The 26,098-nt window shown below is 52.4% G+C and overlaps 1 protein-coding gene across 1 annotated transcript; it reads left to right on the forward strand.

Annotated features, from left to right (window-relative positions):
- The first annotated feature begins 7,578 nt into the window (after nt 1–7,578).
- Nucleotides 7,579–25,099, forward strand: RAVER2 (ribonucleoprotein, PTB binding 2). Its single transcript, XM_083157687.1, has 14 exons — nt 7,579–7,843; nt 13,910–13,976; nt 14,872–15,341; nt 16,899–17,090; nt 18,049–18,175; nt 18,247–18,320; nt 19,135–19,239; nt 19,324–19,426; nt 20,255–20,409; nt 21,232–21,343; nt 21,669–21,790; nt 21,868–21,945; nt 22,226–22,339; nt 24,227–25,099. The coding sequence occupies exons 1-14, from the start codon at nt 7,637–7,639 to the stop codon at nt 24,356–24,358; spliced, it is 2,058 nt and encodes a 685-aa protein (XP_083013813.1). The 5' UTR covers nt 7,579–7,636; the 3' UTR covers nt 24,359–25,099.
- The last annotated feature ends 999 nt before the right edge of the window (nt 25,100–26,098 follow it).

Here is a 26,098-nt window from a genome sequence, read left to right on the forward strand (position 1 = left end):
TCGACCTTTTGACTGTCTATCTAGCCCATGTCGACCTAACGCTAGTGTCGACCTAATGTCACGTCGACCCTGACCCATGTCGACTTTGCTGCATGTCCACCTAGTGGTGTCGACCCAATACTTGCCGACCTAGTTACTGTAGACCTAATGACTGTATCCCAAAATGACTACAGGTTAATTAGTGACTACTGCTAAGGAAATAGGGGTGAGGGGGGTGTGAGAGATGTACAAAACTTTTTAAAGATTAGTTGTGTAAACAACCAACCAGCTTCTACCTAGGATGTATGACAGCCAGGAGCTGATTGGTTGCATTTCTTACAGACCGCACAGATAAGCTGTACACATTACTGTGCACCGATCCTACGTTATATATCCACCATATTCTGTGTCCTTGCCATGTGGTTTTTCTCCTTCCTACAGCGTACTTCAGCCCCACCGGGCGCTATTCTTGTAGTGGACCCCCACTGATTGCACAGCTTGCCAGCGGCGCCCCATGTAGTGCAGCTCAGGTGGGTGCCTCAGATGGTTCCTCCATGGCCAGGATGTGCACCATGTGGATCTTTCCATACAGGGTATAATACTACCATACAAGTGTTGGGCCCTGGTATGGACGGCCTCCCACAGTGTAGCCTTCGCAGTGCACCCAACATGGCTGCCTCATCTGGTGCACTTGTGGATGTGAGGAAAAAAACATGGACCTGACGGGTTTCTTGGGACCCTACTCTGAGCATTAGGATGTTGCAATCACCCCATATTGTGTCATCTATTCTGGGGTAACCTATTCCACCCAGGGTAATCCCATGCAGTGCGGCCAAGATGGCTGCCTCACCTGGTACTTTGTGAGGGAGGAATACACAACCCGTGGAAGTTATTACCCAGAATGCCTGCACCAATCCTGCACTGTGCTTACTGTGCACTCTAGGGGCAGGATGCTCTATCACAAAAATGTGGTTAAAACCCCTGTTATCGGGGTTTTTACCGCATTTTGGTATGCAGGAAAACCCGCACACCTGATTACCACTATGGGGAGGTATTGCCAGCACTGGCCATGCCCCCCCCCCCCCCCCCACCTGTGTCCGGGCAGCCTCCTGCTGTGCTGTCGGGACCAGTGACCACCTCATCCCTAGCCCCGTCCTTACGCTTCCAGATGCAGGGAGGAGGAGCTGTCCTGTTAGAGCGGTAGCCGGCGGAGGGGTGACGGTAAGAGGCAGCGGATCTAACTCATCTTTTATGTATAACATATCTTCATTATTATGTGCTTTGGTTTTGATGTATATAAAGGGGATACGGTCATTTGATCCCCCATGTAATCCCCCCATGATGGTCCACAGTCATTAGGTCGACATAGGAAAATATCGACATGGTTCTAGGTCGAAAGGTCATGAGTTCGACAGGTCATTAGTTCGACAATGTCTTGGTCGACAGTCAAAATGTCGACATGGGTTTTTCCACTGTTTTTTGAGCCGACATGTGCCAACAGGTGGTATTTGACAACACACAGGCGATGTGCAGTCTCTGGCTAGATTTACACTGCGTGCATTATCTACATCTAACGGCGATAGCGCCGAACATCGCTATGGGCGCTACCTACACCGCGATTTGTGCTTAACATCTAAGCGATCATGTTAGATTGTTTGGAAATAGGCCTTTATCGCTACATGTGTGATGTCCATATGTCCTGATGGAGAAGGAGCGCTATGTAAATAAAACTATTATTTTTATTATCACATATGTACGTCCCCATTATCCTCCGCTTGCCGGCTATCCAGCTGCTCCTGCAGTGTTGCAGCCAATAGCCATCACCGTTTAATGACAGTGTCAGTTTTTGTGTACAAGCTGGAAAGTTACGTGTTCCGGTGCATGTGGTTACATTGCTCCCTGTATGGGCACTGCGGCATATATCTCCAGGAGACCCCCCATGCAATCCCCCTATCCAGTGACAGAACATTCTGGTATAGGAGACCCCCCAGTCAGTGACAGTACACTGGTACAGGAGACCCCCATGTAATACCCCCAGCCAGTGACAGGCAGGTATAGGAGTGACCCGGCAGGGTGAGTGATAGGCAGAGGAGGATGCCCTGGTGGAGGAGGAGGGCAACAGCAGCAGTCTCCTGGCCCCTCCCGCCCACACACACCAAGTAGGCAGCCCCCCATGTAATCCCCCCAGCCAGTGGCAGTACACACTGGTACAGGAGACCCCAATGTAATCCCCCATCCAGTGACAGTGCACTCTGGTACAGGAGCCCCCCATGTAATTTCCCCAGTGACCATACACTTTGGTACACGAGACCCCCATGTAATCCTCCCCATCCAGTGACAGTACACTCTAGTTATGGAGATCCCCATGTAATCCCCCCCAGGGCAGTGACCATACACTCAAGTACTGGAGACCCCATGTAATTTCCCAGCCAGTGACAGTACACTTTGGTACAGGAGACCCCCATCCAATGACAGTACACTCTGGTACAGGAGACCCCCATGTAATCCCCCTCCAGCCAGTGACAGTACACTCTGGTACAGGAGACCACCATGTAACCCCCCTCCAGCCAGTGACAGTACACTCTGGTACAGGATACCCCCATGTAAACCCCCCCCCCCAGGTACAGGAGATCCCCATGTAATCTCCCCAGCCAATGATAGTACACTCTGCTACAGAAGACCCCCATGTAATCCCCCATCCAGTGACAGTACACTCTGGTACAGGAGACCCCCTTGTAATACCCCCAGTCAGTGACCATACCACTCGTACAGGAGGAGACCCCCATGTAATCCCCCCAGTTACAGGAGGAGACCCCATGTAATCTCCCCAGGTACATGAGGAGACCCCCCATGTAATCCCCCCAGATACAGAAGGAGACCCCCATGTAATCCCCCTGGGTACAGGAGGAGACCCCCATGTAATCCCCCCAGGTACTGGAGGAGACCCCCATGTAATCCCCCCAGGTACTGGAGGAGACCCCCATGTAATACTCCCAGGTACAGGAGGAGACCCCCCATGTAATCCCCCGGGTACAGGAGACCCCTATGTAATCCCCCCGGGTACAGGAGGAGACTCCCATGTAATCCCCCCGGGTACAGGAGGAGACCCCCATGTAATCCCCCAGGTACAGGAGGAGACCCCCATGTAATCCCCCCGGGTACAGGAGGAGACCCCCATGTAATCCCCCCCGGGTACAGGAGGAGACCCCCATGTAATCCCCCCGGGAACAGGAGGAGACCCCCATGTAATCCCCCCGGGTACTGGAGGAGACCCCCATGTAATACTCCCAGGTACAGGAGGAGACCCCCATGTAATCCCCCCGGGAACAGGAGGAGATCCCCCTGTAATCCCCCCCGGGTACAGGAGGAGACCCGCATGTAATGCCCCAGGTACAGGAGACCCCCATGTATTCCCCACCAGTGACAGTACAGCCTGGTACAGGAGGATACCCCCATGTAATTTCCCCCAGGTACAGGAGGAGATCCCCGTGTACTCCTCCCAGGTACTGGAGGAGACCCCCGTGTAATCCTCCCAGGTACTGGAGGAGACTCCCATGTAATCCCCCAGGTACAGGAGGAGACCCCCATGTAATCCCCCCAGGAACAGGAGGAGACTCCCCATGTAATCCCTCCAGGTACAGGAGGAGACTCCCCATGTAATCCCTCCAGGTACAGGAGACCCCCATGTAATCCCCAGCCAGTGACAGTACAGTTTGGTACAAGAGGAATACCCCATGTAATTCCCCCCAGGTACAGGAGGAGACCCCCATGCAATTCCCCCCAGGTACAGGAAGAGACCCCCATGTAATTCCCCCCAGGTACAGAGGAGACCCCCATGTAATCCCTCCAGGTACAGGAAACCCCATGTAATCCCCAGCCTGTGACAGTACAGTCTGGTACAGAGGAGACCCCCATGTAATCCCCCAGATACAGGAGGAGACCCCCATGTAATCCCTCCAGGTACAGGAGACCCCCATGTAATCCCTCCAGGTACAGGAGACCCCCATGTAATCCCTCCAGGTACATGAGACCCCCATGTAATCCCCAGCCAGTGACAGTACAGTCTGGTACAGAGGAGACCCCCATGTAATCCCCCAGATACAGGAGGAGACCCCCATGTAATCCCTCCAGGTACAGGAGACCCCCATGTAATCCCCAGACTGTGACAGTACAGTCTGGTACAGAGGAGACCCCCATGTAATCCCTCCAGGTACAGGAGACCCCCATGTAATCCCGCCAGGTACAGGAGGAGACCCCCATGTAATCCCCCAGGTACAGGAGGAGACCCCCCATGTAATCCCTCCCAGGTACTGGAGGAGACTCCCATGTAATCCCCCAGGTACAGGAGGAGACCCCCATGTAATCCCCCCAGGAACAGGAGGAGACTCCCCATGTAATCCCTCCAGGTACAGGAGGAGACTCCCCATGTAATCCCTCCAGGTACAGGAGACCCCCATGTAATCCCCAGCCAGTGACAGTACAGTTTGGTACAAGAGGAATACCCCATGTAATTCCCCCCAGGTACAGGAGGAGACCCCCATGCAATTCCCCCCAGGTACAGGAAGAGACCCCCATGTAATTCCCCCCAGGTACAGAGGAGACCCCCATGTAATCCCTCCAGGTACAGGAAACCCCATGTAATCCCCAGCCTGTGACAGTACAGTCTGGTACAGAGGAGACCCCCATGTAATCCCCCAGATACAGGAGGAGACCCCCATGTAATCCCTCCAGGTACAGGAGACCCCCATGTAATCCCTCCAGGTACAGGAGACCCCCATGTAATCCCTCCAGGTACAGGAGACCCCCATGTAATCCCCAGCCAGTGACAGTACAGTCTGGTACAGAGGAGACCCCCATGTAATCCCCCAGATACAGGAGGAGACCCCCATGTAATCCCTCCAGGTACAGGAGACCCCCATGTAATCCCCAGACTGTGACAGTACAGTCTGGTACAGAGGAGACCCCCATGTAATCCCTCCAGGTACAGGAGACCCCCATGTAATCCCGCCAGGTACAGGAGGAGACCCCCATGTAATCCCCCAGGTACAGGAGGAGACCCCCCATGTAATCCCTCCAGGTACAGGAGGAGACCCCCATGTAATCCCTCCAGGTACAGGAGGAGACCCCCATGTAATCCCTCCAGGTACAGGAGGAGACCCCCATGTAATCCCTCCAGGTACAGGAGACCCCCATGTAATCCCTCCAGGTACAGGAGACCCCCATGTAATCCCTCCAGGTACAGGAGACCCCCATGTAATCCCCAGCCAGTGACAGTACAGTCTGGTACAGAGAAGACCCCCATATAATCCCCCCAGGTACAGGAGGAGACCCCCATATAATCCCTCCAGGTACAGGAGACCCCATGTAATCCCCAGCCTGTGACCGTACAGTCTGGTACAGAGGAGACCCCCATGTAATCCCTCCAGGTACAGAAGGAGACCCCCATATAATCCCTCCAAGTACAGGAGACCCCATGTAATCCCCAGCCAGTGACAGTACAGTCTGGTACAGAGAAGACCCCCATATAATCCCCCCAGGTACAGGAGGAGACCCCCATATAATCCCTCCAGGTACAGGAGACCCCATGTAATCCCCAGCCTGTGACCGTACAGTCTGGTACAGAGGAGACCCCCATGTAATCCCTCCAGGTACAGAAGGAGACCCCCATATAATCCCTCCAAGTACAGGAGACCCCATGTAATCCCCAGCCTGTGACAGTACAGTCTGGTACAGAGGAGACCCCCATGTAATCCCGCCAGGTACAGGAGGAGACCCCCATGTAATCCCTCCAGGTACAGGAGGAGACCTCCGTGTAATTTCACTAGGTACAGGAGGAGACCCCCATGTAATCCCTCCAGGTACAGGAGGAGACCCCCATGTAATCCCTCCAGGTACAGGAGGAGACCCCCATGTAATCCCTCCAGGTACAGGAGACCCCCATGTAATCCCCAGCCAGTGACAGTACAGAGGAGACCCCCGTGTAATCCCTCCAGGTACAGGAGACCCCCATGTAATCCCTCCAGGTACAGGAGGAGACCCCCATGTAATCCCTCCAGGTACAGGAGACCCCCATGTAATCCCCAGCCAGTGACAGTACAGAGGAGACCCCCGTGTAATCCCTCCAGGTACAGGAGACCCCCATGTAATCCCTCCAGGTACAGGAGACCCCCATGTAATATCCAGCCAGTGACCGTACAGTCTGGTACAGAGGAGACCCCCATGTAATCCCCCCAGGTACAGGAGGAGACTCCCATGTAATCCCCCAGGTACAGGAGGAGACCCCCATGTAAACCCCCAGGTACAGGAGGAGACCCCCATATAATCCCTCCAGGTACAGGAGACCCCCATGTAATCCCTCCAGGTACAGGAGACCCCCATGTAATCCCTCCAGGTACAGGAGACCCCCATGTAATCCCCAGCCAGTGACAGTACAGTCTGGTACAGGAGGAGACCCCCATGTAATCCCTCCAGGTACAGGAGACCCCCATGTAATCCCTCCAGGTACAGGAGGAGACCCCCATGTACATGTAATCCCTCCAGGTACAGGAGGAGACCCCCATGTAATCCCTCCAGGTACAGGAGACCCCCATGTAATCCCCCAGGTACAGGAGGAGACCCCCATGTAATCCCCCCAGGTACAGGAGACCCCCATGTAATCCCCCAGGTACAGGAGGAGACCCCCATGTAATCCCTCCAGGTACAGGAGACCCCCAGGTAATCCCCAGCCAGTGACAGTACAGTCTGGTACAGAGGAGACCCCCATGTAATCCCTCCAGGTACAGGAGACCCCCATGTAATCCCCCAGGCACAGAAAACCCCCATGTAATCCCCCCAGGTACAGGAGACCCCCATGTAATCCCCCAGGTACAGGAGGAGACCCCCATGTAATCCCTCCAGGTACATGAGACCCCCATGTAATCCCCCCAGGTACAGGAGACCCCCATGTAATCCCCCAGGTACAGGAGGAGACCCCCATGTAATCCCTCCAGGTACAGGAGACCCCATGTAATCCCCAGCCAGTAACAGTACAGTCTGGTACAGGAGTAGACCCCCATGTAATTCCCTCCAGGTACAGGAGTAGACCCCCATGTAATTCCCCCCAGGTACAGGAGGAGACCCCCATGTAATTCCCCCCAGGTACAGGAGGAGACCCCCATGTAATCCCTTCAGGTACAGGAGACCCCCATGTAATCCCTCCAGGTACAGGAGACCCCCATGTAATCCCTCCAGGTACAGGAGACCCCCATGTAATCCCCAGCCTGTGACAGTACAGTCTGGTACAGAGGAGACCCCCATGTAATCCCCCCAGGTACAGGAGACCCCCATGTAATCCCCCAGGTACAGGAGGAGACCCCCATGTAATCCCCCCAGGTACAGGAGACCCCCATGTAATCCCCCAGGTACAGGAGGAGAACCCCATGTAATCCCTCCAGGTACAGGAGACCCCCATGTAATCCCCAGCCAGTGACAGTACAGTCTGGTACAGGAGGAGACCCCCAGCCAGTGACAGGCAGGTATAGGACAGGACTCGGGAGTGACCCGGCCGGGTGAGTGACGGGCAGAGGAGGACGCCCCGTTAGGGGAGGAGAAGGGCGGCAGCAGCAGTTCCCCGGCCCCTCCCGCCCGCACACACCGAGCCAGCAGCAGCCGCAGCAAGATGGCGGCACAGGGTACCGGGCTACCCCTGCGCTCCCCGGGGGCCCCGGTTGTGTCCGCTCCCCCCGAGCACTGGGGAGACAGAGCCGGGTCTCTGCCGATGCTGGAGCCCGCGGAGATCACCCGGAGACTGGACTCCACTCGGTGGGAGCTCGGGAACCGGAGGAAGATCCTGATCAGGAACCTCCCGCAGGACTGCAGCAGCCAGGTGAGCGGGGAGGCCGGGGATGTGCTAGGCCGCAGCCGGGGTACCCCTGTCCGAGGGTCCCGGGCTGTGAGTGGGGCGCCCCCCTGCCTGTGGGTCCCAAGTTTGGGAATGATCACGTTGGTCCTTGGGTCAGTGAGTGAGGCGCACCCTAAATGCCCCATAACTGTTAGCGCCATGCAGAATGTGTGGGTCACAGGTGACTGGTAGAAGAGATGTTTAGTTTGAGAGTGAGTGACGTGCACCCTGAGAGTGGGGGTCTCCTGCCAGTAAGTGACGTGCACCCTGAGAGTGGGGGTCTCGTGCCAGTAAGCGGCGTGCACCCTGAGAGTGGGGGTCTCGTGCCAGTAAGCGGCGTGCACCCTGAGAGTGGGGGTCTCCTGCCAGTAAGTGACGTGCACCCTGAGAGTGGGGGTCTCCTGCCAGTAAGCGACGTGCACCCTGAGAGTGAGGGTCCCGTGCCAGTAAGCGCCGTGCACCCTGAGAGTGGGGGTCCCGTGCCAGTAAGCGGCGTGCACCCTAAGAGTGGGGGTCCCGTGCCAGTAAGCGGCGTGCACCCTGAGAGTGGGGGTCCCGTGCCAGTAAGCGGCGTGCACCCTGAGAGTGGGGGTCCCGTGCCAGTAAGCGGCGTGCACCCTGAGAGTGGGGGTCCCGTGCCAGTAAGCGGCGTGCACCCTGAGAGTGGGGGTCCCGTGCCAGTAAGCGGCGTGCACCCTGAGAGTGGGGGTCCCGTGCCAGTAAGCGGCGTGCACCCTGAGAGTGGGGGTCCCGTGCCTGTAAGCGGCGTGCACCCTGAGAGTGGGGGTCCCGTGCCAGTAAGCGGCGTGCACCCTGAGAGTGGGGGTCCCGTGCCAGTAAGCGGCGTGCACCCTGAGAGTGGGGTTCCCGTGCCAGTAAGCGGCGTGCACCCTGAGAGTGGGGGTCCCGTGCCAGTAAGCGGTGTGCACCCTGAGAGTGGGGGTCCCGTGCCAGTAAGCGGCGTGCACCCTGAGAGTGGGGGTCTCGTGCCAGTAAGCGCCGTGCACCCTGAGAGTTGGGGTCTCGTGCCAGTTAGCGGCGTGCACCCTGAGAGTGGGGGGTCTCGTGCCAGTAAGCGCCGTGCACCCTGAGAGTGTGGGTCTCGTGCCAGTAAGCTCCGTGCACCCTGAGAGTGGGGGGTCTCGTGCCAGTAAGTGACGTGCACCCTGAGAGTGGGGGGTCTCGTGCCAGTAAGTGACGTGCACCCTGAGAGTGGGGGGTCTCGTGCCAGTAAGCGACGTGCACCCTGAGAGTGGGGGGTCTCGTGCCAGTAAGCGACGTGCACCCTGAGAGTGGGGGGTCTCGTGCCAGTAAGCGCCGTGCACCCTGAGAGTGGGGGATCTCGTGCCAGTAAGCGCCGTGCACCCTGAGAGTGGGGGTCTCGTGCCAGTAAGCGCCGTGCACCCCGGTAAGAGCTTCCTCTGCAGTGATCCCCCTCCCCTATATATACATGTGCCCTCCCAGGTGTCACGGCCCAGTGCGCCTTCCTCTGCAATAATCCCCCCTCCCTTATATATACATGTAACCCCCCATGTGTCACAGATCAGTGCACCTTCCTCTGTAGTGATTCTCCCCCTCCAATCTCCCCTATATATACATGTAACCCCCCATGTGTCACAGATCAGTGCACCTTCCCCCTGTAGTGATCTCCCCTATATATATATATATATATATATATATATATATATATATATATATATATATATATATATATATATATACATGTAACCCCCCCAGGTGTCACAGATCAGTGCACCTTCCTCTGTAGTGATTCCCCCCCCATCTCCCCTATTTATTATTTATTTATTTACATTGTCTTATATAGCGCAGCAGATTCCGTTACATTGTCTTATATAGCGCAGCAGATTCCGTTACAGTGTCTTATATAGCGCAGCAGATTCCGTTACAGTGTCTTATATAGCGCAGCAGATTCCGTTGCGCTTTACAATAGTAGACAGTGATAAGACAAACTGGGTGACAACAGACAGACTTGGGGGTTAGAGGGCCCTGCTGCAAGCTTACAATCTATATATACATGTAACCCCCAGGTGTCACAGATCAGTGCCCCTTCCTCTGCAGTGATTTCCCCTCCCTCCCTTATATATACATGTAACCTCCAGGTGTCACGGCCCAGTGCCCCTTCCTCTACAGTGATTCCCCCATATATACATGTAACCCCCCAGGTGTCACGGCCCAGTGCCCCGTCCTCTGCAGTGATCCCCCTCCCCTATATACATGTAACCCCCCAGGTGTCACGGCCCAGTGCCCCTTCCTCTACAGTGATTCCCCCATATATACATGTAACCCCCCAGGTGTCACAGCCCAGTGCCCCTTCCTCTGCAGTGATCCCCCTCCCCTATATATACATGTAACCCCCCAGGTGTCACAGCCCAGTGCCCCTTCCTCTGCAGTGATCCCCCCAATTGTCACGGCCCAGTGCAGCTGTCCGCAGTGTCACACTGGGTAGTGTTGGCTCGTTGCGTTACCTGTGTATGTGATGACTGAGCTGTGTATCTGGTCACAGGCGCAGTGGAAATAACTGCGTGATTCCAGCTCTGTTTGCCGAGTTCTATTTACTTGGACATTGAATGTATGTGGAGCCTTCAGTCTGCGGAGTGTTGGTGTTTGCTTAGCGTGCTGTGGGAATACAGCCAGCAGCCGGATCCCATGTTCCCCTGATCGCTCAGCTATAAAATGTGTTTGCGTCAGCTGAATGAATGTACACAGATCCCGCTGCACATGAAATCATTTACATACATCCTGCTGGTAGTTTACCAGGGTGGTAATTATTTCTGCTACAGACACATACATGAGGTAGGTCCCTGCTGTGGAACTACAAGTCTCAGCACGCATTGTTAACCTGTTTGCCAAATCAGACTTTTTTTTTTAATATATAAAGTAAACTTCACTTATGGGATAGTCACCAGTGGCTGCTATGGAAACGTTCTTCTACAGTTCTCCAATGGGTGCATACTTATTACTAATTGTCTCAGAGCTGGGTTGTCACAGGTTTTTATTAGTATAAATTTGTGCTTCATGCAAAAGCAGACAGTATTTTCCCTGCATGCAAAAAAATTATAAAGAAGAAAGAATTTGCCTTTGCGAGTGAACCAGAATAAGGGCCAAAGTATAGATTCGTCCTGTATTACCGCACCGCCTAGTCAGTGGCAGTTTGGCGAATGCCACCACCCTGTAGTTCCCTACGTTGTCCCTGGGCCGTAGCTAGATTATACAGCTGTGTTATGTGTATCAGTAGTTGGTCATTCAGGGTGCAAGGACCAGTGGCGCCGCTGATGGCTGCCTAGGCGCCGCGCAGCTCAGCGGGCATGTCTTCCCCCCCCCACCCCACACACACACATGTAATGTCCCAATGTAACGTATGTAATGTCACCCCCCCCCCCCCCCCTTCATCCCTGCTTGATGTTGCACTGAAATCCACAAAAAAATCCTAGTGTGCGCAAGCATACATTGCCAATAAAGTTGATTCTATTCTCTGTTATGTTTCATTGTTTCCATTCTGATACATATTTGGTGTCGTTGTGACTTTTTATGCACCTAGATCATGGGTCTTCAAACTGCGGCCCTCCAGATGTTGTGAAACTACAAATCCCAGCATGCCTTGCCACACTTTTGCTATAAGGGAGTGTTAAAACTGTGGCAATGCATGCTGGGATTTGTAGTTTCACAACATCTGGAGCGCCACAGTTTGAAGACTCATGACCTAGATGTACTGACTCCCAGCACACATGCGCATTTTAACACCGTTTCCCTTAATTTAACACTGCAAAATACTTACATTGTCCCTATTAAGGCCCATACACACTTGGCGACTGTTTGAGCGGCTTTCAGATCAAAGCCACCCAATGTGTATGCCCCGGTGATGAGCGCTGCTGCGCGTTCCCGCATCATCACCGGGAAAGCCGTTCATCTGCTTTCAGGACGGCTTTGCATAGCGCTGCGCTATGTAACGCCGTCCTCCACCCTCCATCGGCACCGGGCAGGGGGAAAGCCGCTCAGTATGCGTGCACTGAGCGGCTTTCCCCGCAGCGATGATTGACCTCATCGCTGTCCATACACGCTGGGCATAGTCGCCCAGTGTGTATGGACCTTTAATCTGTTACCACTGTACAGACCTGTGTACTTTAATTTTCTATATTGGTATTTTCTGTTCCACCTGCATTTTCTTATTTGGGGTGGAATGTCCTCTGCCTCTGAACGATTACACGTCCCCAGATGATAGGAAGGGATTGGGACGATGTGACGTTAATTCGTGCCCTGGTGATTGTTATTATTGGGTACATCGGTGGGATTTGCTGAATTTGTTCCAGCGCTGAATGCGTACTTGTTCTCTAGTCTCGGTGGCTGACCTAATTTCTCTGCATCGCACATTGTCATCGCCCCAATTGTGCTCCGCAGCCCCAGATGGCCGTGTTGGAGGGATCCGGTGTCATCCCATTTGCATGACAGTTACAGAAGGACAGGCAGGAATGACATGAAATGGATGTGGAAGCCAATACCCCTCTCCCTGACCCCTGTGTGTTTTAGGCTGTGCAGGCTTTGGAACCTATTCCTGGCTCGGAGCTTTGTGCATTGTGCTGCAATCCGGCGCAGTCTGGCCTTTGTTGGATGGGAGATTTCTCGGTCCGCTGCGTAGTGTTATATTTTATTTATATAATGCCTGACGGCTTGTCCTGGGGAAATTAGAGAACGTCAGGCCTGGTAACGATGAACATCCACCTTACGTTAGTGTTGTCCTCACATATGTTCAGCATTTTCGGGTAGCATCAGAATACATTTTCTCTTATCTTCCCATAATCCCAACCCTAGAACGTCCCGTCAGACCGCAGCCAACTAGTTCTCTTGTACCGGATGTATGTGCTTTATCCCGGCTGGGCAGAGCTGCCGGTCTTGGAGGACTGAGCCGTGAGGCTGGTGTAAGATCGGGGGTAAGGTGAAATGAGGCAAAGGAATTGCCCCCCCAAACTTTAAGGGCATTTATAATTGTCCGTTATGTTGGCATATACCACCAGGGATTGCCACGACGCACTGTTGCTTGCGCACTGGCTGTTTGTGGTAGCGCCAACCTCGTATGTTTTCCATTGCATCCTGTAGAGAACTTGCGATGCCGACAGGACGCCATGTGTCGTTTCGGAATGGTGACATGACTACACATGGCTGATGTCCCGTGGGGAAAATAGTCCGGAATAGTAACTTAGGAAAAACTAGTTTTCTCTGTAAAAAGTGTACATTGGATCTAACTGATGGCGCCGGGGACCCAATTAGGTTCTGAGGGGGGATCCCAGAGGCAGGAAGCACATGGCATGTACAGTGGGTGCCAAGGACTGAACGGGAACGCAATAACGGATTCCGCATTTAGCCCATGGCGTGGATGTCACCTGGGATCCCCTCAGATCCTGATTGGGTCCCTGTGGTCGAACCAATGCAAGTCGGACGAATATTACTTGATGCTATGTCTCCTACCCCTTCCAGGTAACCTAGATTCTAGCTATCTTGTCTCATTTGCATCCTAGAAAATGATAAACAGAACCTGGTTGCTATGGGTAATGTCACCACTTTTCATCGTTAGAAGCGTCAGTAAACCTACGCTGTCGGGGGGGGGGGGGGGGTGTAGAAGTTGGGCTCCTATCTTTGGCTTTGGAAGGTTTGCTACATCGCACATAGAGACTCCAGACCCCCAATAAATGTGATGTTCTGCTGCGTTGGGTCTCACCCTGTTGGTCTGTCTCCAGCCGCCTCTGGTCAGGTACAGTTGTCCATCTCTGGTGAGGAATTATTGGGGGGGGCCTTTTCCAGTAACGCTATTACACCTATGTAGCGACTTCTGTTTTGGCCTTCAGTTCCCGTCCTGACGCCGCTGCTAAGTATCTGTAATATTTGTGTCTATAAATACACGACGGCAGCAGCTCCTAAAGTAAACACGCGTTTCGCTCCATATGTTCCGCAGCAGCGTCTGTTCTCTCTCACAGATGGCGGCTTCTTTTCAGGGCTTTTTAACAATCTTTGTTTTTCTCTGTATTTTTTCCTTCCTAGGACATCTACGACTTATTGCAGGAATATGAGATCAAATATTGCTACGTGGATAAAAATAAAAAGACCGGTAAGTTATTCTCACAGGTTGCGTCTTACTATAATCCTCCGCAAAATGCCCTTCTTACCGTATGACACAAACATTTTGGGAATCATAAGAAAAAAGTCCTTTTGGGGTTTCATTAGTTACGGATACAGGCCCTTATTCTGTTTTACTCGCAAAGGCAAATTCCTTCTCAAATGGGCAAAGCCATGTGCACTGCAGGGGGGCAGATGTAACATGTGCAGAGAGAGTTAGATTCGGGTGGGGTTTTACTTCAAACCGAGATCTAAATTGCAGTGTAAAAATAAAGCAGTCAGTATTTTCCCTGCACAGAAACAACATAACTCCCCCAAATCTAAATGTGTAACATTACTCCTGCACCTGAGTCAGCTGTTCCCGGACTCTGCAGATTAATGCAGAATTACCCGCCTGCAGGTTTTTGGCAAATTAAATATTTATTAGACTCTGTAGCATCTGACTGCTCCCCTTACCACTTAGAGTAGACAATAAATTATCCATTTAAAAAGGGGCGTAAATCTGCATTTCTGATTACGCTGCGAGTTCAGCCATAGCTGAGTCATTGAGTGTTTACCATTCAAAAAATGTGACTGTCCTCTTGCGCCAGCTTGCGTAACTTTTTAACTTTTGTAAACTTTGCGCCTTTGTTGCTCATTTGAAGACCCTAGCTGGCCATCCTACAGGTGCACATTATTTTTAGAAATGTTATCTTGGCGGTTCTCTGGTCTTCATGATGAAGCTCATGTTGTTAATGCACTAACTGACTATTTAAAAAAAAGTTGCATGGGCTTTGTAGAAAACTGATGCAATGAAAAGCTTGTGGGCGGAGCTACAATGTCCATCTCTTGCAGCAAGTCATTGTTCTGAGAACTTGTACTGAATACTGAGTCCTCTCTCATTCCAGCCTTCATCACCCTGTCGGACAGAGAGCAAGCAGAAGACGCCATCTCCAGGTTCCACAATCACCAGCTCCGAGACAAGGAGATCTCCGTCCAGCTGCAGCCCACAGACGCTCTGCTCTGCGTTACCAACCTGCCCCCCTTGTTCACCATCCAGGAGTTTGAGGAGCTGGTCCGGACGTACGGGAACATTGAGCGATGCCTTCTCGTCTACAGCCAGCTCAGCGGGCAGTCCAAGGGCTACGGCTTTGTAGAGTACATGAAGAAGGACACCGCTTCGAAGGCCCGCCTGGAGCTGCTTGGCAAGCAGCTGGAGGAATTCACCCTGTTCGCCCAGTGGGTGGATGCCAGTCAGCTGATGGAGGACTTCATTCACTCAAAGTGCCTGTATGTGGACAAGCTGCCCAAGGAGTACGACAACACTTATGAACTGATGCAAATATTTTCCTCTCTGCACAAGCCGGTGTTCTGCCAGGTAGATGGTCCGGCTCTTATTGGCTGGGTGTATGGTGGTGTGTGTGGTTGTGCTGGTGTGCAGATATTAGGGGGGACCTTCAGTGGGTGTAAGAAGGGGAAGCTCTGTTCGGTAATCACTGCCCATCTAGCTAAGCCTGTGGCCGTACATAACCGATGCATCAAATACAGGAGGTTATTCTGGTTTGAAGCGCTGCGTGTGATTTTTTTTTTTTTTCTAACGCAGGCCCGATGTTCGCTGACCATCGAATGATGTGTAATGAGCACGCAAAACTAAGACGCTCTCCTTCTCTGCTGGTTTCTTATGGTGCCCCCTCTTGACTGAGTCTAATAACTGATATAGGCCCTCATTCTGGTTCATATGCTCCCCTGCGCGTTCGCACGGTGGAGAGATGTTTAGAGACCGCACAGTGCATGAGCATTGATGCACATGTGCAGCTCTCTTTAAGCGGGCCCGACGAATTGATTACTCGCTGGCCCGCTCGCATGCAGCAGTGCGGGCGTGGGGCGGCGGGCACGGGCTGCACTCTTGGGAATGTCCAGCATTTCATGGGCGTTCCCATAGTAATTTGCGGGGGGCAGGCAGCTGCCCGCCCTCTTGCCATACAGGGGCGCTGCAGATCTAAGACACCAGAGAGTGTCTTAGATTTGGGAGCACTGGAGAAATCATTCGATGCGTGCGGGTGAAATCTGCAGGTGGTCGTTCGTGCGGGCAGCATTTAGATGACCCACAAAGCTGCGAATTTGCAGGTCAATCAGAATGACCTCCCTAGTGTGATATATCAAATCTACATTGGAACCACGGGAGGTTGTGGTCACATGAGTGGAGTTGGAAGGCTCCGCCCAGCTTGGGATCCCTCTCGTCTGTCCGGCGAGGGTTTATATAGAGTTGGGTGACGTTGGCAGACAGGCGGGAAGTATCTTCCCATCAGCGGCCCGCTAATGCAGAAATGCGCATCTTTCTGTTAGGACCCAAACTGTGCCCCCACTGTTTTATTGAGGGGTAACATTGTTCTCTACACATCATATTATATTAGGGGCCCAGAGAGATGCTGCTCAGACAGGTTCCCATACATAATAAATCTCTGTATCGCCCGGGAACCAGAGCATGTGTTATCCTGCCATAGAGCAGTCAGTGCTGATATACAGCGGGCCGACCTTTGGCCGCACATGAGATTGTTACTTTATGGTTGCAGTTAAATTCTGTTCCACTCTTGCAGTCCGGAGAAGGAGTGACATAGAAGATCTACAGTGTAGATGGGCCATACGTCAACAGGTTCAAAACGTCAACATAACAATCATTGATGCAAGTTTTTGGGGTCAAATTTGGTTATATGTAACCACCACCAGTAGAAACCTATACCCTCATGGGCTGGCTTTGGGCGACACACCGCTATTAGTGGGTGGTACCAACACTGGAGATGGGTGATCACAGGCGCTGTAATGTTTGCCCCGTGTCTGCCGGACTCTTGTCCTTCGCTCCATCTGTAGCGATGTCTTTGAATTCTAATGGATTTGCCATTTACCACCTTGTGACTAACGCGACCTGTGCTTGCAGCTGGCGGAGGAAGACAGCGGCTATAGCGGGGGGTTTGCAGTGGTGGAGTACGAAACTCCCGAGCAGGCGGAAGAAGTGAGGGATGCTACCGATGGGACGACCGTGGACGGATTCCGTGTCCGGGTCTCCTTCAGCGCCCCAGGGTCCCCGGGCCGGAGCGTGTTAGCCGCCCTCATTGCGGCACAGGGGATGGTAAGAAACCGTTTGCTTCTGTTCATTGTACAAATGTGAATACTGACATAACGATATTCATGGAGTGTCAGATACTCGTCACATAGGTGGCACTGGATGTACAGAATCCAGCTGCCGAGATACAATGTATAACGCATGTAGGAAGTTGGTAGTTATTGCATTACATTTATAAAGTGCCACAAGTGTTTGGCAGCGCCGTACATAGGGCACACATTAGTACAATACAGGGAACAGAACAGTGACCGAGACACTACAATAGAGCGCATATAACAATTAGCACCACAACTCATTGCACAATACAGCTGAGGTGTAGGGAACAGAAGGGATGAGGGCCCTGCTCTGAGGAGCTTACAATCTAGAGGGGGCAGGTATGTGTGTAAGCTCAACCACAGCTGACTTGCCAGGCATCAGTAATCATCTGCGCTGATCCCTGAGAGGTGATAACGGATCATGTGATTCGTCCCAGTTCCTGCCATCGCTCCTTGTTACTCCGCTGTATGTACGGAGAGCCTAGAGACCCGCTGATAACAGCATGGCCGTGCTCTGGTTATCTCTACAGACCAGTATCTCCTGTAAAACACGGTTTCTGCTGCAGGGACATTTGTTTACTGAGTCAGTTTGGTGTCCTATGGGACAGACATTCACAAAAATGTGGCAGCACGAAGTTAGCAATGGTTAGAAGTAGAGTAGTGTCAGTGTGACTCCTCCCACTGCGCCATTGCTGGCTTAGTTTGTGCTTTTCCCAGTGTCACAATCCTCAGTGATTTGCTCTCACCAGCCCCCCCCCCCCCCCCCCTCCCTCTATCCCCTGTGGCCTGCCATTGCCTCCTCCCTCTAGCCCAGCACAACACAACCTCTTGGCCTGAGGGCCACATTGGGAGACGACGGTTATGAAGGGCTGCAGTAATGTTTGGATATATAATATACTATATAACACGGCCTATGTCTCTGTGCCTAGATGCAGCATAACAGGAAAGGATTGCTACCGGAGCCTAACCACGCTCAGATCATGCAGAGTCTCAGCAACCCGGCCATGCTGCAGATGCTCCTGCAGCCGCAGGCCCGCGGGCGGTCAGGGAAACACGGTGAGTCCTGATCAGGAGCCTATTCGGTCCAGAGTCCACCTGCTGTGTTCTGACATCTCCTTGTGTTGCAGGATCTGCTGGCCGATCTCATTACGTTAATCCCACAGTCAGCCAAGCGCTCTTACAGCTCAACAAGCTGCACCAGGTAACCCCTCTGTGCCGCTGCCCCTCTCAGCCCCTCTGTGCCGCTGCCCCTCTCAGCCCCTCTGTGCCGCTGCCCCTCTCAGCCCCTCTGTGCCGCTGCCCCTCTCAGCCCCTCTGTGCCGCTGCCCCTCTCAGCCCCTCTGTGCCGCTGCCCCTCTCAGCCCCTCTGTGCCGCTGCCCCTCTCAGCCCCTCTGTGCCGCTGCCCCTCTCAGCCCCTCTGTGCCGCTGCCCCTCTCAGCCCCTCTGTGCCGCTGCCCCTCTCAGCCCCTCTGTGCCGCTGCCCCTCTCAGCCCCTCTGTGCCGCTGCCCCTCTCAGCCCCTCTGTGCCGCTGCCCCTCTCAGCCCCTCTGTGCCGCTGCCCCTCTCAGCCCCTCTGTGCCGCTGCCCCTCTCAGCCCCTCTGTGCCGCTGCCCCTCTCAGCCCCTCTGTGCCGCTGCCCCTCTCAGCCCCTCTGTGCCGCTGCCCCTCGCAGCCCCTCTGTGCCGCTGCCCCTCGCAGCCCCTCTGTGCCGCTGCCCCTCGCAGCCCCTCTGTGCCGCTGCCCCTCGCAGCCCCTCTGTGCCGCTGCCCCTCGCAGCCCCTCGGTGCCGCTGCCCCTCGCAGCCCCTCTGGGCCGCTGCCCCTCGGTGCCGCTGCCCCTCGCAGCCCCTCGGTGCCGCTGCCCCTCGCAGCCCCTCGGTGCCGCTGCCCCTCGGTGCCGCTGCCCCTCGCAGCCCCTCGGTGCATTTGTTACACAGTCCTTTTTATAGCGCCTACATTTCAGTGCCGCTGTTGCGTTTGATCACATGACTAACACCCAGTGTCTTGTCGCACAGAAGCCCAGCGGTCTCGCTGGGAACCTCCTGCTGCAAAACTATCCGCATCTGCAAATGGCCCAGCAGCAGCTTCTACAGCTGAAGAACGTGCAGTCCAATAACAGCGTGAGTACCCGTGTGTCCGTGTAACACGTGCCTCCCTCCAGCTCTGCCTCACACACGCCCTAAACATGTTTTTCTTGGTGACAGAAGCCCGGCCTGCTGGGAGAAGCCCCGGCCTCCATCTTACAGTCAGCAATGGGGACGGCACAGAGCGGATCGGGGGAGGTCTCCCAGAGGGACATGCAGAAAAGTAATCTTGGCTTCACAATGTCTCAGCGGGCGTAGCCCTACATGAACGGGAGGGCTGCCAGCACTGGGACCCTGCCAGCACTGGGACGTACAGGTTAAGGGGTTAACTAAGCTCATTGCAGTATTACAGAAGTTTCTCTCCTCCACATCCGGTTGCTAATAGAGACGGGGGGAGGGGAGTGAGGCCAACATTCCTCAGGGTTATAAAACAAGGTTTGTTGGTGCAGCTGATCCCATGATCTAGTACAGTCTATGAAACGACCGTATTACTCCCTAAGGTGGAGTAAGCGCGTTGTTGCTGTCTGTGGACGGCTGGCATCTGCCGCCAGGTCTAGTGTACACACACGGGGAGGCGTTCATAGCCCCCATCGCTGTGGTTACAGTAATAATAAAGATGTGTCGGTTTTTAGTTGCACTTTCTGGAATTCTAGGGTTTGAATAGAATTTTCCTGGTATTGTCCAACATCTCTGCTGCCGGCCGTAATGAGCCAACCCCAGCCCTAATGTTCCCATTCACTGCTGCGTTTGACGCGCTGCCGCCGTGTGACTGCTGCTTATTAGACCATGGAAGTAGTGCGGTCACATCTAAGCTTTACATAATCATGTTCCAACAGCATACTGTAACTTCTGTGGCCCGAAATGACCCTCCTGTCACACAGATGTCTAACAGAGTGTCCGATGTGGTCCTCTATCACCCCAGCAAGGGCTTGTTATTTCCCCGCTGATATAAGGGCCTTTCAGATAACGCGGGGACATCGCTGCTGTGGGTGATTTGTATCGGTAGTCCGCCACCCAGACTCACCTCTCCACTCTGCACTTCCTCCCCTAGACTTTCTGCCGTTTTACCACAATCAGCACTTGAGTTCAGCGCTGTCCAGGCTCGTACACGACAAGCAGTCGTCATCGGGAGCGTCCGACGGCTCTCTACTGACCATGCAGAATCTGGCACAAAGTCAGCCCAGTAATCTGGATACTCCGAACTTGGTGAGAACCGGAAACATTTTGATGTTGCATGATTTAATTGTGATGCAAGTGAGCTTATGTTACTGCGTCTGGGGAGCGATAACGCAACACTCGCAGTTAGCCGCCGTGGAGTTATGACGAACCCCTAACTGCTTCCATGGGTCTCCATAAACTATTTATTTTTATAAAGTCCTGTATTCTTGTTCAGTAAAACATATGCACATACTGTATTGAGACCATCTTCATCTCCACTATTAACTCACTGATTCACAGAGGAAAATTTACTACAACTTTTAAAAGTGTAAAGTTGCGCTATGGTGCAATCCGGAAATAGCGAGAATCTGCCGCCTATGGAGAACCGCCCACTTTGCACTATCAGAAGCTGTGGGAAAAATGTACCCCGTAGACTTCACAGTGCAGACCCGTGCCACCTAGTGGCTTTTTAGTGAATTACACGGCAGTGACTTTTGAATGCTGTATTTTAGATCCGGCTTAAGCGCGTCAGAATTCTAACACCGACCCTTCCACAACTCATAGAGACAGGCTGATCGAGGCGCAGGCCTTCCATGAAAATTTCGGGGAACGCCTGAGTTGTTTTCAGACATTCCCAGAAAACACCCGGTTACCAGTCCCTGTTAGTCACGTTAGGAGGGGATTGCCAGAAAAGTCATCGCTGATTTTTTATGCCGTTTGGCCTTGTGCGTGTGCACTGCTAACCGTAGGCATGCGTCATTAGTTCATTGATCGTCTTGTGAATTCACACAGTAGCGGTCACCACGTAATGACCCCCATAGACGTATTGTCCATTTTTATTTTTTTTTAAAGGTACATTTTATTTTGTAGAACAAGTCGAACAACCAGATGTCGCTGCTTGGCGAGCCACCGAGGGATATCCGGCTCAGCACTAACCCCTACCTGAACCTGGCTAGCGTTCTGCCTGGCAACTCCCTGACGGGTAAGTGGTACATTGCCACCAGTGGTGTCCATAAAATCCATCCTGTTATTATATTTAAGTTTGCGTTTGTAGTGAAACGTTCTGATAGCGCTGCGGACTATTTGGTGGTACAGTGGTATGAGCCCCACACCATTGTACCACCCAATTCTAAAACGTGAGGCATTTTTTTTACCGTTTATCTGTATGTGTTTGGGCGGTCAGGACCGTGTAGTGTTCCGCAGAGATGTTACTGACCTAACAATATGACAGAACATAAACGGGGGTATTTGCTGTTTGGAATCGGTGGGGTTCCTGACTGCACTAAGGCTGTTCCCCTGTCACCTAGGGATGGCCGCACCGAACCTGCAGCCGCATGCTATGGATGGTTTGCTCTCTCAGGATTCCACAGGACAGACGGGATTAGACAGCTACTTCGCCTACAGCCAGCAGTACGGGGATTACTCGCAGGTATCGCCTTCACCTCTGAGTTGTGCCCTTCCTGTGTGTGCCTGCCGGTGTCACTCGTTGACTCTCTTGTCTTGCAGGAGGCCCTTCAGCAATGGTACGAACAATATTCTTCCTATGGCAGCTCCCAGTTGGACGTCCAGGCTGACAGCAGTCAGGTGAGTAGGGCTGGGCTTCACGGTGCAATTCCTCTAGTGCGGCCTTCCTTTGCTTCACGGTGCAATTCCTCTAGTGCGGCCTTCCTCCTGGGTCTGAGCTGTAGAATGAACATCTTCCACATACACAGTGGTTAGGTCGGGTGTGGACAGAGGCCAGACACAGGGTCTTATATCTGTTCCTACGCCTGGGGCAGCGGGTTGGAGACAGCAGCGGTGGAAGCGGAGGATTACAACCACTGTTATAAAGTAATGATCTGTAATTCTGTTTTATTATCTGCAGTCCTCTTCCACTCCGGGTTACGGAGATTACAATGCGTACATCCAGGCCCCACCCACGTACTATGCAAACGCACAAGGATCGTACCTGGCCGGGGTCTCCGCGTCTGCAGACAAGGTAAGTGATTGGCTGGTCAGATACACATCAGAGGCTTCAGGCAGTGGCCACAGATACGGGTTCCACATGATCACGCTTTATACATTGCGGCGAGGGATAATTACAGGAACGTGCCCCCAATGCCAATACACAGTAAATGCAGACTCATAGCAGCGTGCCTCTTACCTCAATGCGGTCGTCTGTTCCTAGCGACTGCTAATCTGTATTCTCCTATTGATTCTGCCCACGTAGCAGCTGCTACTGGTGTGTGTGGGTCGCTGATCTGCTTTTACAGTGGATACAGGTTGTTGTTCTATGTAAGGAGCCTGTTCGTTGCAGATTTGTCCAGATCTCGGGTGTTGATGATCATAGGCACCGACAGCACCTTCCCTTCTCCAGTGAGGGTCCCACAAGCTAAGTAATGTTCCTGTTAAATCTCTGCTCTTCCCTGTGATGTAACACAACACGTGGCCCCCAGATGTGCTGCCTTTATTCAGCTACAGAGGTGTCTCGTTCGGTTCGTATTGTAGCCGGAGTCCATTCACTTCAATGTGTAGTGTGCGCACGGCTATATCGTGCGTTGTACACGTCACAGCAGCAACACAAGAGGACATGTCTCCCTCTAGCACCCTTACCCCTCCCTCTAGCATTACCCCCACCCTCTAGCATTACTCCTTCTAGCATTACCCCCACCCTCTAGCATTACCCCCACCCTCTAGCATTACTCCTTCTAGCATTACCCTAACCCCTCCCTCTAGCATTACCCCTCCCTCTAGCATTACCCCCACCCTCTAGCATTACTCCTTCTAGCATTACCCTAACCCCTCCCTCTAGCATTACCCCTCCCTCTAGCATTACCCCCACCCTCTAGCATTACTCCTTCTAGCATTACCCTTACCCCTCCCTCTAGCATTACTCCCTCCCTCCCTCTAGCATTACTCCCTCCCTCCCTCTAGCATTACTCCCTCCCTCCCTCTAGCATTACTCCCTCCCTCCCTCTAGCATTACTCCCTCCCTCCCTCTAGCATTACTCCCTCCCTCTAGCATTACTCCCTCCCTCTAGCATTACTCCCTCCCTCTAGCATTGCTCCCTCCCTCTTGCATTACTCCCTCCCTCTAGCATTACTCCCTCCCTCTAGCATTACTCCCTCCCTCTAGCATTACTCCCTCCCTCCCTCTAGCATTACTCCCTCCCTCTAGCATTTGGTCGGCCGTGGAGGAAAATGTTCACCAACTATACAGGCGCTAATGGGATGGGATGTTTACGCCTGCTGCTCACACCAAGGGGAGGGTCAGTCCCCCACGATAAGAATTATGAACGAGAAAAAAAAAAAAATTGGTGGTGGAGCGCTTACCTAAATAATGCAAATGATCAATTGGGTAACTTATTGCAATACCCAATTGATCATTTGCATTTTTTAGGTAAGCTCTCCACCACCCAGGGGCGTAACTATAGCACCGCAGCCCCCGGCGCCCCCACATGCACAGCGCGCCCGCGCCCCCCCTAGGTCGACAGTCAAAAGGTCGACATGGGGTTTTTCACGTATTTGTGCCGACATGTGCCGACAGGCGGTATTTCATGCCCTACCATCCACTAGGGCGTGGTGGGAGAATAAAACAGTGTGCCGAGCGCAGCCATGGTTACGTGCCCACGTCTTTCCTGGAAATGTGATATCCATATTCCTGTTTTTGTTTTTTAATCCCCTATTATTAAAAATGATTCTTGCAAGCACCGTTCACTGTACACCGTAAGATCACTTTTAAAATGCAAATGTGGGCGAGTGTTTGCCGATCCCATGCAAATACCGTCGGAGGAATATGGAAGCAGCTGCTCTGTTTGCTGACGATATTTGGTTATTTACACGGACGTGCGGAATTAACCCGTTCTCCCCCTTCTTTCTGTCCTAGGGGTTGAGCAGTGATAAAAGAACATACATGGTTTCCAGCACTGAGCCCGGCGCTGGCCACACGGACCAGTATCCCTCCGCCTCCGGGGAGAACTACAGCGACTCTTATTTTAAGAGGAAGAAAATATATTAGCACTTCAATCCCTCACGTCTCCACCGCGACACCAAAAGATGCACAATATTGGTTATTTTGTTGCCGCAAGCCATTTAGTCTGGCACTGAAAGGGTTAGATTTTGCCTAAAAAAAAAAAGACTTCTCAGGCTGAATTGTTCTTCTATAAAATGGGCGAAATCTTCCTGAGGTTTTGTAGATATTTTCTACGCCTAGTTGTCTTGGTAAATGATTTTCATTTGTTATATTCTTGATAGGGCCTGCGAACAGTTTTTTTCCTTTTTTTATTTTTTTCCTTTTGTAAATATTAAGCAATAAAAAAAAAAAGAGAGATAGTAAAATTCTAATTTTATAATTAGGCAGGGGGACCGCCCGTGGCCACTGTTAATGTGCATGCATCAGCCAGCGGTGGGCGAGGGGAAGACGCTGACGATAGAGTGCATGCTGTTCGAGGCAGAAGTCTGATAACAGCTTACAATCGCTGATCTGTCCGTCCTCTGCATGACCACAGATGTAAATGCTATCTACATGTTTTCAGGCACAAAATGAAGAAGGAAAGGTTTGATCCTTTTTGAAGGAATTTAATATAGTTATTAAACCAGTTTCACTTTTTTCACGGACGTCTTACTTAGAATTGAGCTCAGAGCTGTATTTCTTGCAACCCGATTTGTGAGATGTTTTATGCCTGTCGCACAATTATTTATGCAAACAGAAAAAAAAAAATATTTTAAGAAATTAAAATTTTGTAATATTTAAACCATTCGTAGATGCAAATTTTGCTTGGATCATAACCGGATACTAAAATGTTTGTTTTAGACGGTTTGCTGGTAAAGGATTCTGGGTAAACGGCTGGGATCAGATCTGTGGAGGTGACATAGAAAATGCGGCTTTATTAATGAGAACGGTAAATGGTCTGAGATTGGGGTAATGTTGAGTTGGATGAAGTTTGTGGACAAAGTGAAAGGGTAAAACGCTCCGCTCTGGCCGTATACACAGGACACATCGTAGTGGGTATGCCACGGGGGTGTAACTTTACAGACCTGATGGGTGGGGTATTCGCTGCGGGTACGGGCAATCCACCCATACACCCTCACTAGAATTTGGCGGTGATTGACCGCTCGACTGGGCATAATGTGTTAGCCCAGTTGTGACGTCTGTGACAATGGATCTAGCAGGGTGTATGGAGAAGACGCTGGTAAGCTACTGACATGTGCAAGGTCGACAGTCAAAATGTTGACATGGGGTTTTTCACTGTTATTTTGAGCTGACGTGTCGGCCGGTGGTATTTCATGCTTTACTATCCACTAGGCCTGGGGTAGCCAACCCTAGTCCTCGAGAGCTACCAACAGTGCATGTTTTGCAGGTCTCCTCAAAGAATCACAAGTGAGCTAATTAGCTCCATCTGTGTAGCTTTTAAAATGTGTCAGTGATTAATGAGTGCAGCTGTGCAGCAGCTAGGTTGTCTGGAAAATGTGAACTGTTGGTAGCTCTCGAGGGCTAGGGTTGGCTACCACTGCACTAGGCCGTCGTGGTGGGAGAATAAAATAGTGGGCTGAGCGTAGTAAGCAATGCGGTGATATGATTCAGTGTCCATGTTGACATTTGGGTAAAAAAAAACAGTGAAAACCCCATCTCAACCTTATGCTTGTGTTGACCTAATGACATGTCAACCTACACCAATGTCGACCTTTTTGCATGTTGACTTAATGGTGTAGACCTAATGATCCATACCCCAAGAGGACATGTGCTGATTAATGTGAA

This window comes from Crinia signifera, chromosome 8 (assembly GCF_055691185.1).
Source record: "Crinia signifera chromosome 8, ASM5569118v1, whole genome shotgun sequence".
NCBI classification, from domain to species: domain Eukaryota; kingdom Metazoa; phylum Chordata; class Amphibia; order Anura; family Myobatrachidae; genus Crinia; species Crinia signifera.

Excerpts from the sequence above, each read along its gene's own strand:
- RAVER2 (XM_083157687.1), top strand. The coding sequence starts at position 7,637 with ATGGCGGCACAGGGTACCGGGCTACCCCTGCGCTCCCCGGGGGCCCCG. Across the intron at positions 15,342-16,898 it reads ACAAGCCGGTGTTCTGCCAG|CTGGCGGAGGAAGACAGCGG; the intron begins GTAGATGGTCCG and ends CTGTGCTTGCAG. Across the intron at positions 18,176-18,246 it reads CGGGCGGTCAGGGAAACACG|GATCTGCTGGCCGATCTCAT; the intron begins GTGAGTCCTGAT and ends CTTGTGTTGCAG.